The 14,230-nt window shown below is 45.7% G+C and overlaps 1 protein-coding gene across 2 annotated transcripts in view; it reads right to left on the reverse strand.

Annotated features, from left to right (window-relative positions):
* Positions 1–1,670: 1,670 nt before the first annotated feature.
* Positions 1,671–14,230, reverse strand: part of hsd17b4 (hydroxysteroid (17-beta) dehydrogenase 4) — a 31,160-nt gene continuing 18,600 nt past the window's right edge. For both annotated transcript variants that reach the window (XM_061260838.1, XM_061260837.1), the window contains 14 exons: positions 14,224–14,230; positions 13,150–13,238; positions 11,876–12,112; positions 10,914–10,965; positions 10,754–10,825; positions 10,348–10,451; positions 9,976–10,041; positions 8,267–8,336; positions 7,866–7,972; positions 7,569–7,655; positions 6,679–6,768; positions 5,778–5,916; positions 5,241–5,368; positions 1,671–2,184 (listed from right to left, as the gene is read on the reverse strand). The exon at positions 14,224–14,230 is cut by the window's right edge and continues 122 nt beyond it. In XM_061260838.1, coding sequence (XP_061116822.1) covers positions 2,095–2,184; positions 5,241–5,368; positions 5,778–5,916; positions 6,679–6,768; positions 7,569–7,655; positions 7,866–7,972; positions 8,267–8,336; positions 9,976–10,041; positions 10,348–10,451; positions 10,754–10,825; positions 10,914–10,965; positions 11,876–12,112; positions 13,150–13,238; positions 14,224–14,230 — 1,338 coding nt within the window. In that variant the 3' untranslated portion in view covers positions 1,671–2,094. The remainder of the gene's footprint in view (positions 2,185–5,240; positions 5,369–5,777; positions 5,917–6,678; positions 6,769–7,568; positions 7,656–7,865; positions 7,973–8,266; positions 8,337–9,975; positions 10,042–10,347; positions 10,452–10,753; positions 10,826–10,913; positions 10,966–11,875; positions 12,113–13,149; positions 13,239–14,223) is intronic.

A 14,230-nucleotide genomic window follows, 5' to 3' on the forward strand; every position in this document is an offset into this window, starting at 1 on the left:
TTTTATGCCCCGTAATTACTACCCGTCCACTTTTATAAGGCATTTTTTATATTTCAAGCAAAATAATCGAATTCAGCATTTTTTAAAAATAATTCAGAATTATTCTGAAGAGGGCTTCCAAGTGTTCGGTCCTGGTTTCATTAAGTTTCGTTTTAGCATTTCAACCTGAAGTGCGCGCCGAATCCAACAGTGTTTTCATTTCCCAATGTGGAGATGCTAACTTGATTGTACGAGCAGCTACAAAAGCAATAAGGAAAATGAAAGATAACGTACGTCTGCTGGACTCAAAGCAGATAAGGCTTATGCAAGTGTAGCTTGAATCTCAAAGAAATGAATGAAGCCGTGCAGAGAGGGGAACACAAAAGCTCTCTGAATTTCTGATCAAAACTAATAAAGGGCTTTATTCCGTTTCTGTATGTACTAGAAAGGCTGCAGGGCCTTTATTCCCAGGTGAGTCAAAACTTTAGTATCTTTGAGTCAGTTATTAATCGCATAAGGCCGTTCGCTAAGCAGGTAGTTAAATAATGTAGCATTGATCTGAAACGCATACAGTAGGCTATATCTGGCTGTTGCTGTGGTTCAGTTATCAAGCTAAAGCCATTGACCAATACGTGGACTCAAGTTTTCTTTACATGAAATAATGCTACAAGAGCGTGACCAACTAAATTGCAAATTTAAATGTTAACTGGGTGCCATATATTTTAAAGGGCAACTTTCCTTGAAGAACTTTAAAAGGAAGTTCTCGTACCATTGATTTTACACACCCATAACTCTTTCAAGGTGAAAAAGTTGAATCTTGGTTGGGTGACAAGTTCTGAGTAACAATGTGTAAATAAAGGTGGGGAAACCAAATCGGTTTTAGTTACAGAGGAAGGCAACAAGAGTCGGAAACTAATTTTGTGTGTTCTGGAGAACGTACCACCCCAGTGTGTCATCTTTCACTTCATGTCTGTTACTGCATCTCCCCACTGTTAATAATCAGTGTTCATATCTTTCATTGCATCACCCCAGTTCTAACTCGCATTGCTTTCAGTTACCAGTTGTGATTATTACATTACTGCGATGGATTGGGGGCCTGTGCAGGGTGTATTCCTGCCTCAGCCCAATGCATGCCGGGATAGCCTCAAGCACCCCCCCCTTCCCATGACCCTGGCCAGGAATAAGTGGTTTACATGGATTATTACACCTTAAAGCAGGGGTCGGCTGGCTTTCGTTGTTGCTTGGCATTAATTGATCAATGAAAGCCGTTGATTACACAGTTAACTCAACTCACCTGGTTTCTTGGGTCTGAGTCGCTTGCTTATTTTATTAATTTTTTTCAGATTTTTCCCTTTTTCTCCCAATTTGGTAGCCAATTGTACCTCGTCTGATTCAATTTGAGGTAGTCGTATTAGATGTACCGCCCGTACCCCGTCCCAAACTGCAACCGCAAGTCTGCTGCGTCTTAGCCTGTTGCGCCACCGCGGCTCCGCTTGCTTATTTTAAGGTGGAGACGAAAGCCAGCACACCCTGCGGCTCTCCAGGACCAGGGTTGCCGACCCCTGCATTAAAGGGTTAACCTTCACTGGACTACTGCAATGTCAGCCTTCATTGTACTAGCACATTGCCATCAGTGTTAATGACCTGACTGTGCATCACTTGTTCACAAAACAAATCCTCCACTTCATCTGTCATCTTTGCCAAAATAACTTTTAATATCTCAATTAATTACAAAATCTTCCATGACGGACTGTCCACTCCCCATCCCTATTGAAATTTGTACAATTGTTTGAAATGATAGTGTTGAGAGCAAAAGCATATTTTAATGGCTAGACAATGTAATAAAAATCACAGAATTGACAGTCTAGAGCAGGGTTCATTACACCCCTTGACAGTGATTGAGATGATGAATTCCAGGCAAAAGAGGCAACCCATCTCGACAGATTCACACTTAAATTTACAGAAGTTCCTCACATTTAAAGCAATGCGTATTAACTTTTGCAAGGGTGTGGAAGGTCAGTCAGTCGGGTTAATGCAAATCACGTTTCCTTCCGGAGAAGGAGAGAAGGATGACTAACAGCCCAAGCTGGACCGGTTGGTCCAGTCACGGCATGCTCACAGCTTGGCATGGTCTTTCAGGATCATCTCCAACTTCTGACTCAACATGATATTGCCTCTCATCTTCAGCTTCCCAGCAAAAAACGCCTGAGGGGACAGAAATAAAAGCAATGGCATAATTCAGTATGTATGAATTAGAAACTATGTTAGTTATGAATTAAAATCACTAGATGTGTAAATTCAAAAGGTCGCATATTGAATACCTTTTCAGTATTTTACTTTAGGTCCTGTTATTGTGGTTTTATTGTGGTGATTGTGCCTTTAAGGCTCATTGATATCAGTGAACCTCGGTTCTGATTGGCTGGCTAGCTTGGATGGCTTGGATTTCTGGCTACAAGGTGGGCTGTGTTGAAGGTGGACATATTAAAATGACTATCGTCATGATTTCACTACTTCACAGAAGTGCAAGCAGCTCGTTTAAATGCACATTCATACAGATTATGTTGCAACACTCACCCATTCTCTGGTGCCGATTAGTAGTTTATTTTAATTGAGCTGAGATTTTTACCTCTTTTGGTTTGCAGCAGAGCAAACTTTCACTGAGTTAATTGGAAGATGATTTGATTCACCTGCAGCTCAGGGTGTGGGAACTGGCTCTTAATTGGTAATTAAGTGCAGCCTTGGTAATTAAGGATGACGCCCATTCTTGTGGTCTTAAAAGAGGTAGGAAGCAGCACACCCGGGGGTTTTCCCCTGATCCAGCCTTCTCCAGTGCAGTCCTCATGGCAGAAAGACCTGTTTGGTCTCCTTTGAGAATTCTCTGCTCTAGTTCCCACCCAATTTGGAGCCAAGTTGCACGGTCTGTTTTGCCTGCGTCAGGGCTGAGGGCCTATCCTTGCTAGAATCTCTTGGCTAGCCCGAATGATGGAGGCTTTAATCGTTTGTTGAATTTGTTTGTTTGTTTTGGGTGTGCGGACTGGCCAAACGTACCTCCTAGTGGTGGTTATGGGTATGGGAGCTGAACACGCAGCAACCTTGATCCACCCTGGGTAGTGAGGTTTAATCAGCCACCATTTTGTGTGTATGGTTTTCTTCAGGGTTTAGTATTTGGGGTTATTCAAGCACCAGAACCCCTCATAATTATTTTTTATTTTGTTTGTTGTTAGTATTGAAGAGGCATTTGTTTGTTATCCTCAAGTCTTCCCTACTTTTTCCCCTTTCCTTTATTTAACGCGGCTTGGAACAGTTTCTCAGGCTTCTCCCAGCAGAAGCTGAAGTTTGAGAAACGGTACCTCTACAGTGTGGATTTATATGAGGACTGTGCGTTTCAGTGTTTTTATAGCACCTTCAACTCCTTTATAATCCACATAACATAAGGGAAATGTCATTTTCCACAATATGGGACCTTTTTAATAAGTTATATTATTCATCTGCTCATCATGCATATACAACTTCCAAGATTTATTTTATGTTACACTATCATTTTAGACTACCCATTTATATTTCTGGACATAAACTGAAGCAATTGTGCCTTGCTGAATGGTAGACTGGCAGAGACATGGGCTTTGAAACCTCCAACAGACTCAGTCCTTTTACCAGGTACATTTTGCTGTGTGTTTTTATTTTCACGTTAATCTCAGCAAGACACCAGCTAAATCAGACCCAAAGAGGTGCAGCAACTGCTTTAACCCTTTGGTTTTATGGAATGTAGCTTTCAGTTAAGAACATTCTAATCACATTTGTGATTGTATGCCTCAAAAGGATCATTCATATTAATAAGTAAGCTGAATGCCATGCGTCTCCAAGAGCAACTGTGACTAACCGTTAGTGGATTAAATTTGGCTTTTCACACAGCTTCCGGTTCGTTCCCATAGGGAGGTAAAGCTGAATGGCATTCTCGGTATGCTGCTAAGTGGTATTCCAGCTGATTTCAACATAGACGGCAACATCAATTTCATTTAAGCAAATTAAGCATTCAATTGTTCTACAAAACACAAAAGCTTTTTGTTGCTTTTTTAAAATTTTTGTAGTTACGAGCAGACGGTCAGATCCTATCCTGGAATGGCTGATCACACAAATGTATCCTATTTGTAAATCAAGTTTAGAAGTTGAAATCAATTAAAGGTACAATAGGTAACAAGTGTTAAAACATTGTTCCTATCATTGAAAGGCTCACTGACATGTTGACTCACCCTCTGCCTGTATTTATGGTCATAAAATTCGGGTTTCAAAATATTCAGTTGACGGACCGACTCATTGTAGAGCTGTACAATAATAATAATATATAATAATGGAGCCACGGTGGCGCAACAGGCTAAGACGCAGCAGACTCGCGGTTGCAGTTCGCTGCAGTTGCACACCGGGGACCGGGGTTTGATTCTCGGTCCTGCCAAAAGCCAAGTTTGGCCAGCTCACGTGGAGCAGCAATAATTGGCTCGCTGCTCCAGAGGGAGGGACTTGGCAGGGTTAGTAGATAGCCGCACAAACAAGCACCTCGGGCGCCTCGGAATCACAGTTACAGCTTGGGAGGCGAGACGGCTTGAAGGCGTGTCGCTCTCCCGTTGGCCGCCGAGGGACGGGGTGTGGGCGGTGTATCTAATACTAGCTCTAATTGAATCAGATGGGGTCCAATTGGCTACCAAATTGGGAGAAAAAGGGAAAAAAATCGGATAAAAATATAATTATAAATAAATAAATAAATAAAATAAAATAATATATAATAATAATTCAAGCTCATTGGTGGAAAATTGGTTCTAATTGTCACAGCCAATGGCCTGAGGGGGAGTTGGGATGATAAATGAATTCAGACATGCTGTCGGTGGCATTAGGATGGTCCAATTGTGGAAATTCCATCACTATGAAAGTGAAAGCGTTATGGGAGGCCGAGTTCTAGCCGATCTCGGCGATCTAAAAACGCAGAACATGACTTTACGGACTGAAATCCCATCGTATTCACTATATAGCTATGACTTTGAATCCAGAATTCCACCTTACGTAGTTTGCGTATATTTGGCTTTCGCCACTCTATTTAATAGGGAACATCATACCAGAAGTATAGTTCCCGATGCATCCGCTTTACCTCCCTATTGTAGGTCAAACACATCCCAATCATCCCGTTAATGTTTCGCCTAATAAATATGCTCAACCTTAGAGGCGCCCTGACATTTGAAACATGTTTGAAAGCCTGAGAACGTTCTCCGCACCTTCTGCGGGTTGAGTTTCCCCAGCACCACGTCCATGAAGTCCTCGTCGGAGACGGTCAACGTCACGTCCGCTTTGCCGCCGAACGGCCCTTTGTGCAGGGAACCCTCCCCACTCTTCAAATCGATGGCTTAAAGAAACGAAATCAGATTAACACGCGTCACTGCAACGTAAGGGACATCCTTTACAGTAGGAACAACTCCACCAGTGCTTTCGCCAACCTACGTAGCAAATAGCTACACTTTTCATGGCTTTCTTTTCAGTTCGATGCAAGATTGAGTACATTGCGTTGAAAGACATACAAAAAAGGGAAATGGTAAACCTTTTTTTGGTTTCACCATTTCAAAAGGGCTTGTTATTAAATGTATAAGTTAGGTAAATGAGTTATGCTCTTATGTAAAATAAGCACTTCTGAAATAGGTTGTTTTTCCTTCCATTTTCGCTTTGCAGTTCCAGTCAGTAGTCCTGACTGCTGGACAGTGGATCTTAGTTTGTTTGGTGTGTGGACCCCTCCCCCTCCCTCTCTCCTCTCCACTCACTCCACTGGGCGGTGACGTCGCCCCCCTTGGTGATCTCCCACCCGAAGACGCCGTTGACCTTCTTCACCAGCTCGGCCCCCATGGCTTTAACGCGCCGCCCGATCTCCTCGAACACCAGGTCACTCTGGAGGCCCCCTGCCTGAGCGGGGCACAGAAAGACGTTAAACACACACCCTCACCAACGACCACAACTATAAAAACATCTCCAGTGGATGGTGGTGCCCACACCACGACTATAAGGACAACGACAGTGCCAAACAATATCGTTGGGATACCAATTACAATGTAAACCGAACTTAAAGGGGGACCCCATGCAAAATGGCAGATGACACATTATTGTTCAGCAGTATGGATGCTCCTTTATTTATTGTTAGTTATACAGTGGCTTCAGAAAGTATTCAGACCCCTTCATGTTTTGCATACAAAGCTTTAGAAATGGTTCAATACCCTTTGTTTTGATGTTTGCCTCACCACAATTCTATCACGGAGGTCTACAGAGAGTTCCTTGGACTTGCTTGGTTTTTGTCCTGACACACAGTGTGAATTGTGGGACCTTACATACACAGGTGTGCGCCTTTCTAAACTATGAACAATTAATTAAATTGCCACAGGTGGACTCCAAGTTCTAGACACTTAAAGCAAACGGGATGCACCTGACCACAATTTGGAGTGCCACAGTAAAAGGTCTGAATACTGAAAGTAAATGAAAGATTTCAGTTTTTGATTTTTAATAAAATTTTTCACTTGTGTCACTGTCATTATGGATTATTGGGTGAGGATTGATTGACAAAAACTGTAATTTTACGCAATTAAATCTACAGCAGAATAGTATGCAAAATATGAAGGGGTCTGAATACTTTCTGTGGATTGGCCACGCCTCCTCCCTGCCCTCCTGGCTTACCTCAGCGAGCTTCTCTGGAGTAGCGGAGTCCTCTGTGCTGTGGAGATCTACGTACCCTCCGGTCAACACCACCGCGCCGGTCTCCTTCACCTGGAACGAGCGCGGTGACCGTGAACAAACCACACATCCACAGGGCGGCACAACAAGGGCCGACCCGTTTCAGCATTCCGTGCCAACTGCCGCGGTTTAATTATTCAATGAGCCGAATCGTATCGTCATCGGACATTTACACAAGCACCAGCTACAACTGCAGGTGAATTCTAAAGATTTTACTGTGCGTAGTTTATCAAGATGTCAGAACTTAAAACTAAGTCCACGGTTTTAGTTTGGGGTTTATAGAAGCTAAGGTAACATGTCAAACTTAAAACACGTCTTTTTACTGTAGCCCATGACTAGGCCTTGTATCGTGACTGCTGTAATAGTTTTTGTGTATGCGTGTTGTATGCATATCTGCATTCATGTTTTATTTTGATTTTATTTTTTAAAAAATGTATGTAAAACCCATTGAGTTGCCTTGTGTATGAAAGGTGCACACAGTCCAGCCCTCCAGGACTGGAGTTGTAGAGCATGGACGATATTGTTCAGCAGAGTGTTGGATTCGGTTTTAACCAATGTTCGCGTGAACCAAATTACCCTGAAGGGGACTTCACTCCCCTCCAGAGAAAGCGTGAGGACCTCAGCAGGAAGACTCCCGTTTTAAAGCTCCATCTTCTCATAGTTCTCAACATGAATACTTAAAGCACTTCACACACACACCACATCTTGGCATAAGTGCCTCAGACGTACAAGGATATAATTAAATGAATAATAAATGGACCAAAAAAAAAAAATCACAGTAACAGTCGTGTAAAGAACGCTGAGAAATCTGTGGTTTCCTCCGTCATTATCACCTTGCACTGAATGTGAATTCGGTTTCCCTCCTTCCACATCTCGGTCTGCAGAGACTGCCCCGGTGTCACCGGCTTGGCAAAGCGCACCTGGAGGAGAGACCAGGGTGGGGACGGTAGGTAACGTATGCAGCGGTAACACGCAACATCATCCCTACCGCTAAGCGCGTTATCGAAGGACGGAGGTCACTGGACAGCTGCTGATCTCACGCCAGACCTCGCCCGTTCCGCGCAAGCTCCATTTTAATTCAGAAACGTGCCAGCGAGGGCCTTTCCAGCGCTCCTGTACGGGCGTTTCACCTTGATGGACTTGAACTTGGAGACGTCGTTGTTGGCGTACTGCTTCAAAACGTGCCGGCCGGCGAACCCGAACGAGCACAGCCCGTGCAGGATGGGGGATTTGAATCCTAAAAAAAAACCGGTAAAGGGTTTTCATTTGTATCATTGAGCCATAATCCAGAATCTCATCCTGCATAGTCATTCACTTTCATCAGTAAAACGTTTCATTAAAATGTATTACATTCTGAGCCATAATATAAAACCATTAGTTGAATATGAGAAAAGTGAATGTGTGTGTGTGTGTGTGATTCGTTTTTTGGGGGCTTTGGTCATAAAATAATTCTTGAAAAGCCAGCCCTGAAATGAGAAATGAGGGCTTTGTCCCTGCAGTCCCACGTACACTGTTCATTGGTAGAGCTCACCTCCCATCGCTGCAAAGCTGGGGTCTATGTGCAGAGGGTTCCAGTCCCCGCTCAGTCGATACAGGGCAGCCTGTGACACAGGGCACCTTATCACTTAAACACAATGCCCACACACTGTTCCTCCCTTAAACACAATGCCCACACTCTTCCTCCCTTAAAGACAATGCCCACACTCTTCCTCCCTTAAGCACAATGCCCACACCCTTCCTCCCTTAAGCACAATGCCCACACTCTTCCTCTCTTAAACACAATGCCCAGACACTCTTCCTCCCTTAAGCACAATGCCCACACTCGTCCTCCCTTAAACACAATGCCCAGACACTCTTCCTCCCTTAAGCAAAATGCCCACACTCTTCCTCCCTTAAACACAATGCCCAGACACTCTTCCTCCCTTAAGCACAATGCCCACACTCTTCCTCCCTTAAGCACAATGCCCAGACACCCTTCCTCCCTTAAGCACAATGCCCAGACACCCTTCCTCCCTTAAACACAATGCCCACACTCTTCCTCCCTTAAGCACAATGCCCAGACACCCTTCCTCCCTTAAACACAATGCCCAGACACCCTTCCTCCCTTAAACACAATGCCCACACTCTTCCTCCCTTAAGCACAATGCCCAGACACCCTTCCTCCCTTAAACACAATGCCCAGACACCCTTCCTCCCTTAAACACAATGCCCAGACACCCTTCCTCCCTTAAACACAATGCCCACACTCTTCCTCCCTTAAGCACAATGCCCAGACACCCTTCCTCCCTTAAACACAATGCCCAGACACCCTTCCTCCCTTAAGCACAATGCCCAGACACCCTTCCTTTCCACATTACCGGAATGAGACTCAGCATGTTTTAAAGGCCCGCACACATCAGCGTACGTAGGGTGACGTAGGGTTTTTCAGAAAAGTCCCTAACCCTGCCCCTCCGTCCCGTGGTCAGCTCACTCTGTTAATATTTAGCAACGCCATCCAATAATTACGCAAACACTTGCGTCATGTCACGTGGGGAAATCGTTTTACAAACAACTCTGAAAAATAGCAGTTAGGCCCTAAAGTATTCAACTAGTATTCTAGTATTCCAAGTATTCTACTAAAATTGCGATTGTTTTACTTGGATCGGTGTGGGACACAAAACAAAAGCTCCAGGATGATATGAAGAGCTCAAGAACATGACTAAATATGCGTGAGGGGCTTTTAACGTGTCCATGTTACGCTAAGCCTCGGCCAAGTTTTCAAGAGGAGTCCGAGTCGGTCTGGTGGAAAACGGCTGTGATGCAACGGGGGGGACGGTGACTGCATGTAATCGCATGCCAATTACAGGGATAATTACGTATGCGTGAAGAACCAGCCGTTAGCGACTGCTCACGGAAAGACCTTTTAATGGCTTCAAACAATCGGCGCATTAGAGAACTACTTCAAAACAATTCTGATCAGGACAGTACTAAATGAAATGACAGATTAGTGTTTTGCAGATCATGGGTAATCCTTCAGTCTGCTGAAAATTGTTTTTCATCTCACGGGGTTCAGAAAAGCATCCCCAAAACAATACAAAAGACCCCCCCCCGCTGCCCGCTCATGCCATCTTTTACAGCCCTTGTTAATGTGACCCCCCCCCCCCCCCCCCCGTGCTTTAAACGGCCGACTTTAACACGCTTCACAACCCAATGTGACTCGAGGGGCTAAATATGGCGACGCTGTTGAATCTTTCAGAGTACCTGATCCCTGGTGGTTTTGTCTGTCATGATCACATCTGGAGCTCTGCTCGGGGGTGCCACTGTGCTCTGTGGGAAGACATCGCAGGCACTGTAGTTCTCACTCACGGGGAATGAGGGAGAACAAAAAACGTCTTGCAGGGCGAAAGAGTTTCTTTTTCCAGCCGCTTGCAGCATTATCACAAACCGTAGGACGCTTGTTAAGACTTAACCCTTTAATAACATAACAAAACATAACATAAGGCCATTCAGCCCAGCATTGCTTGCCTTTTCCTACCCCTAAGTGTACCTACTGCGTAATTTGAGAACTGACTTCGAAAAAACAAACATTCTAAACACCCTGTTCTACAATAGGTTAAGAGGTGAGGCGGTTACCTTTGCTTTATCAGAGGTTCTCTTTCCTCCAAAGCCGCCGTACCCCACGATGAACACCGTGAACTGATTGAAGCACAGCAACTCCTCGCCATTGTATGTGTTGACTGGGAACAGGCGGAAAGGTTAACAAGTTTAAACCGAAAACGAAAACTTTGCTTGTTCTGAAATGGCAAGCGCATTAATTACAGCACTTGGATTTTCTTTGCTGAAAATATCTCATATTATCCACGGGGTCTTCGGTCGGTCGAATTCCTCATGCAACTCAGATTAAATAAGACACTCATCTGGTGTCCCTTACATTGCACAACACCCGATGATCAAACACAAACTCCACAACGCAACAGACTGGGTCCACTGCTCGCCCTGTTCCCTGAAAAACAGCCTTTCGGCAGATGAGGGACGTTACCATCCAAGATAATGACAGCTCCAGATCCTTTGTCCAACACATCTGCGATCGTTGCCTTTGAGGTCAGTTTCCCTGTGAAGACAAAGGAGAGCCGTAAAAAAATTAAAAAAAACATTTTGTTCTCGGCAGTTACGAGAAATAAAATTTACTTTATTGTTACCTGACGTGGGTAGCGGTTTGTAAAGCTCTAGGTAATGTTCGCCATGCAAGAGCTGGAAGAGATAAAGAGAGAACCAACTTAAACATGCGGTGACCGAAGTGATGACCTTGGAATTACGTGGTTCTATCTGCGTTTGAGATGTTGAACTTCCAAGATATCAAAGTGAACGGGATCCAAGCAAATACAGCACATTTTTTTTACCAATTTTACTTTGAAACAGTATTTTTGTGTAAAACACACATAAATATGTTGTCTAAAGGGCAGTAAATATGACACCAACTTCGGACCTCATAAGGTTTCGAAATGCTAACATGCTTCTCAGTAAAACTGCAAACCCCGTGAAACACACAGAACCACACCCAGAGCTAGCACAGCGTGAGCTGCCTGACAGCGCTGACCGCTGTGTGTTGTGTAACGCAACCGGAAAAAACCAGGTTAAGAAAGTAAAAGTATTTTGTTCAAACCACCTGTATATGCAAATTAGCACAACTCTTCAGCCAGGAGGTAGAACTAATCGATCAAAAAAACCGGGTAAGTTCACGGGTGGAAGAAACACACAGCAGGACTTTTACTTTCTAATCCCTGGACTTCCCACCTCTACTATGCGACAACGTCAAGTAAGCTACGTTCAAATCGAGAGGGCGACGTTTGCTCCTGCCGCCACCAGGAACGCATACCCACTGGAACACATACCCACCGAAACGCATACCCACCGGAACGCATACCCACCGGAACGCATGCCCACCAGGAAAGCATACCCACCAGGAGCGCATACCCACCAGGAACGCATACCCACCGGAACGCATACCCACCGGAACGCATACCCACCGGAACGCATACCCACCGCATACCCACCGGAACGCATACCCACCGGAACGCATACCCACCGCATACCCACCGGAACGCATACCCACCGGAACGCATTCCCACTGGAGCGCATACCCACTGGAACGCATACCCACCTGGGAGAAGTCGAACTGGAGCCCCGGGGCGGAGCCCAGGCTCCCGTCCATCAGGGAGGACTGGGCGGGGATGACGCCGAAGGTGGGCAGGCAGCTGAACTCCTGGTGGCCCTCGAACAGGAACCTGAGGTGGTCGGGTTCGCGGGTGGACATGCCCACCCCCAGCGCGTACAGGATGCAGTCACTGTCGGAGAAGCTGCAGGACGTGTCCGGAGCCTTCCAGCCCACCGCCTCCAGCTACAGGGGAGGCCACAGTACCATGGAGTCAGCACAGGGTCGAACCGTATCGTTAGCTATATATCTTGCCCTCAACAGCACCCAGGGGGCAGACCCGTGTCTAAAGCGTAATCTTGCGCCGGTCTCGCGCCCGTCCCAGACTCACCTGATCCTGTTCTCCCCTCTTTGTTTTGCTCACTTTTAAAATACTTTTAAAATAATTATACAACAATAAAATTATATTTTTCAACTCAGGCCAGGGGGTTTTGGGGAAAGGCAATCTTAACTGAAATGGCTCCATTGGACCAGCTCTGAGTTCAGAGGGTGGAGGGTTAGCTTAAAGAAGGTGCTGTCGAGGGCAACAAACCGCATGGAGCGCGTACCGTCCAGACAGTGCTGTCGGGCGTGTGTTAATCTAAAATACATCCTCCACAGACCGGGAGAAACACATTTAGTTTCTCCGCCGGTCGGGGTTTAGCGTTGTGCAGTGGACTATGGCGAGTGCGTTAGGCTTAAGACCGGACGCATGAGCGACCCAGTTATCCTGGAGAGAAACGCACGTGCCGGTGTCCTGGGGCCACAGACCGATATAGACTCCGCGCCGGGTGTTTGGCTCGGAGTTTGGCGAGCCGCGGTATCTGGACCGCAGCTAAAGATACCGAGCTGAGGAGAGGGAGGGAGGGAGAGGGAGAGGGAGGGAGGGAGGGAGCGAGAGAGAGCGAGAGAGAACGAGAGAGAGCGAGAGAGAGAGAGAGAGAGAGAGAGAGAGAGAGAGAGAGAGAGAGAGAGAGAGAGAGAGAGAGAGAGAGAGAGAGATGCTGGAGGCCTTAGCCGGCTCTGGCTCGACTAGCGGGGGAAACTGGAGTGCGGTTGTCTGAAATCTCTTGAGTTTGGTGAAACCCTTCCCCCCCTTCCTCATCCCAATCGGGGCGGCCCAGGCCCGACCGTGGATGTCCGATCCACGAGACAGACGTTTTGCAGTGCAGCCAGTCTTAAATATAAGAATGGTTAAGTCTAAAAATATAAGCCTTGTTTTTTTGTTTTTTTTTTGCACTCACCGGGTTGATCCCGGCGCTGGTGGGGTTGGGCACTATCCCCTCGCCTTCGTTCATTTGAGACAACACAGCCACCAGGCCGGCGAGTGACTCTGAACACGGGGGAGAGAGACCGGCGTTACACAGAACCGCTCCTGTGATGCAGAAACCAATGAGCACTGTGCAAGGCCCTCAGCCCCACACGCGAAAACTCATGAGACCAGTTACATTACAGCCATTTAGCAGACACTCTTATCCTGCCTTTTCTAATTGGGCACCATAGGCATGGAATAAATGTATATTTTAATGCTGTAATGTTTTAATTGTAATGTCATGTAATTGTTTCATATTCAATGCTGCCCTCTTGGCTAGGTCACCCTTGTAAAGTCTGTCTTAATGGGGTTTTCCTGGTTAATGAAGGTTAAATAAAGAAATTACTTTAGCTGTACAGCTGAAGCACTTCAGGTCAAGCACAGCTCAAGGGTACAACGGCAGTGACCTAACAGGGAATCAAGACGGCAACCTTTGGGTCACAAGCCCAGTTCTCTAACCTCTGCCCTACACTGCCAGCCAATCAATATGGAGACAGCACTGCCACTGACGGTTCAGAAGCGTAAAATCAGAGCATCTTTTTCCCCTCAAAGCATACTGTACATATACACACAGAGGATTAGCTGAATACTGGGCTTGCTTATTGAAGTTTGACAGTATTTACATGTATGTATCTTGCAGTGGTTTGGCAGGGACTAGACTTTACGCTCCATGGGACTTTATTAAGGCACTTTTTAAATCAACTTAATGGTCAATTCATCATTCATTTAAATGTATTACAAGACTTCCCCTTTAAGAGTTTGGTCGTGATTAAATTGTTAGCATGTAATTACTGGAATGTAATTCTTACATACGGTACGTATGCATTCCTTGACCCACATTCGTCCTCATTGCTACTCATCCACCAAACAGCCTCAGGGCTGTTGAAATAGTTCAGCAGGCATACTATAACACGCAGGCTGGGTACTACAGGTCATTGAAGCGGTGCTGTCGTGGTTACCCGTGTCGCGACCTCCATTTTGAGAAGACGGCGGCCCGTGACTGTACCTCCGGT

This window comes from Conger conger, chromosome 11 (genome assembly GCF_963514075.1).
Source record: "Conger conger chromosome 11, fConCon1.1, whole genome shotgun sequence".
Classification (NCBI taxonomy): domain Eukaryota; kingdom Metazoa; phylum Chordata; class Actinopteri; order Anguilliformes; family Congridae; genus Conger; species Conger conger.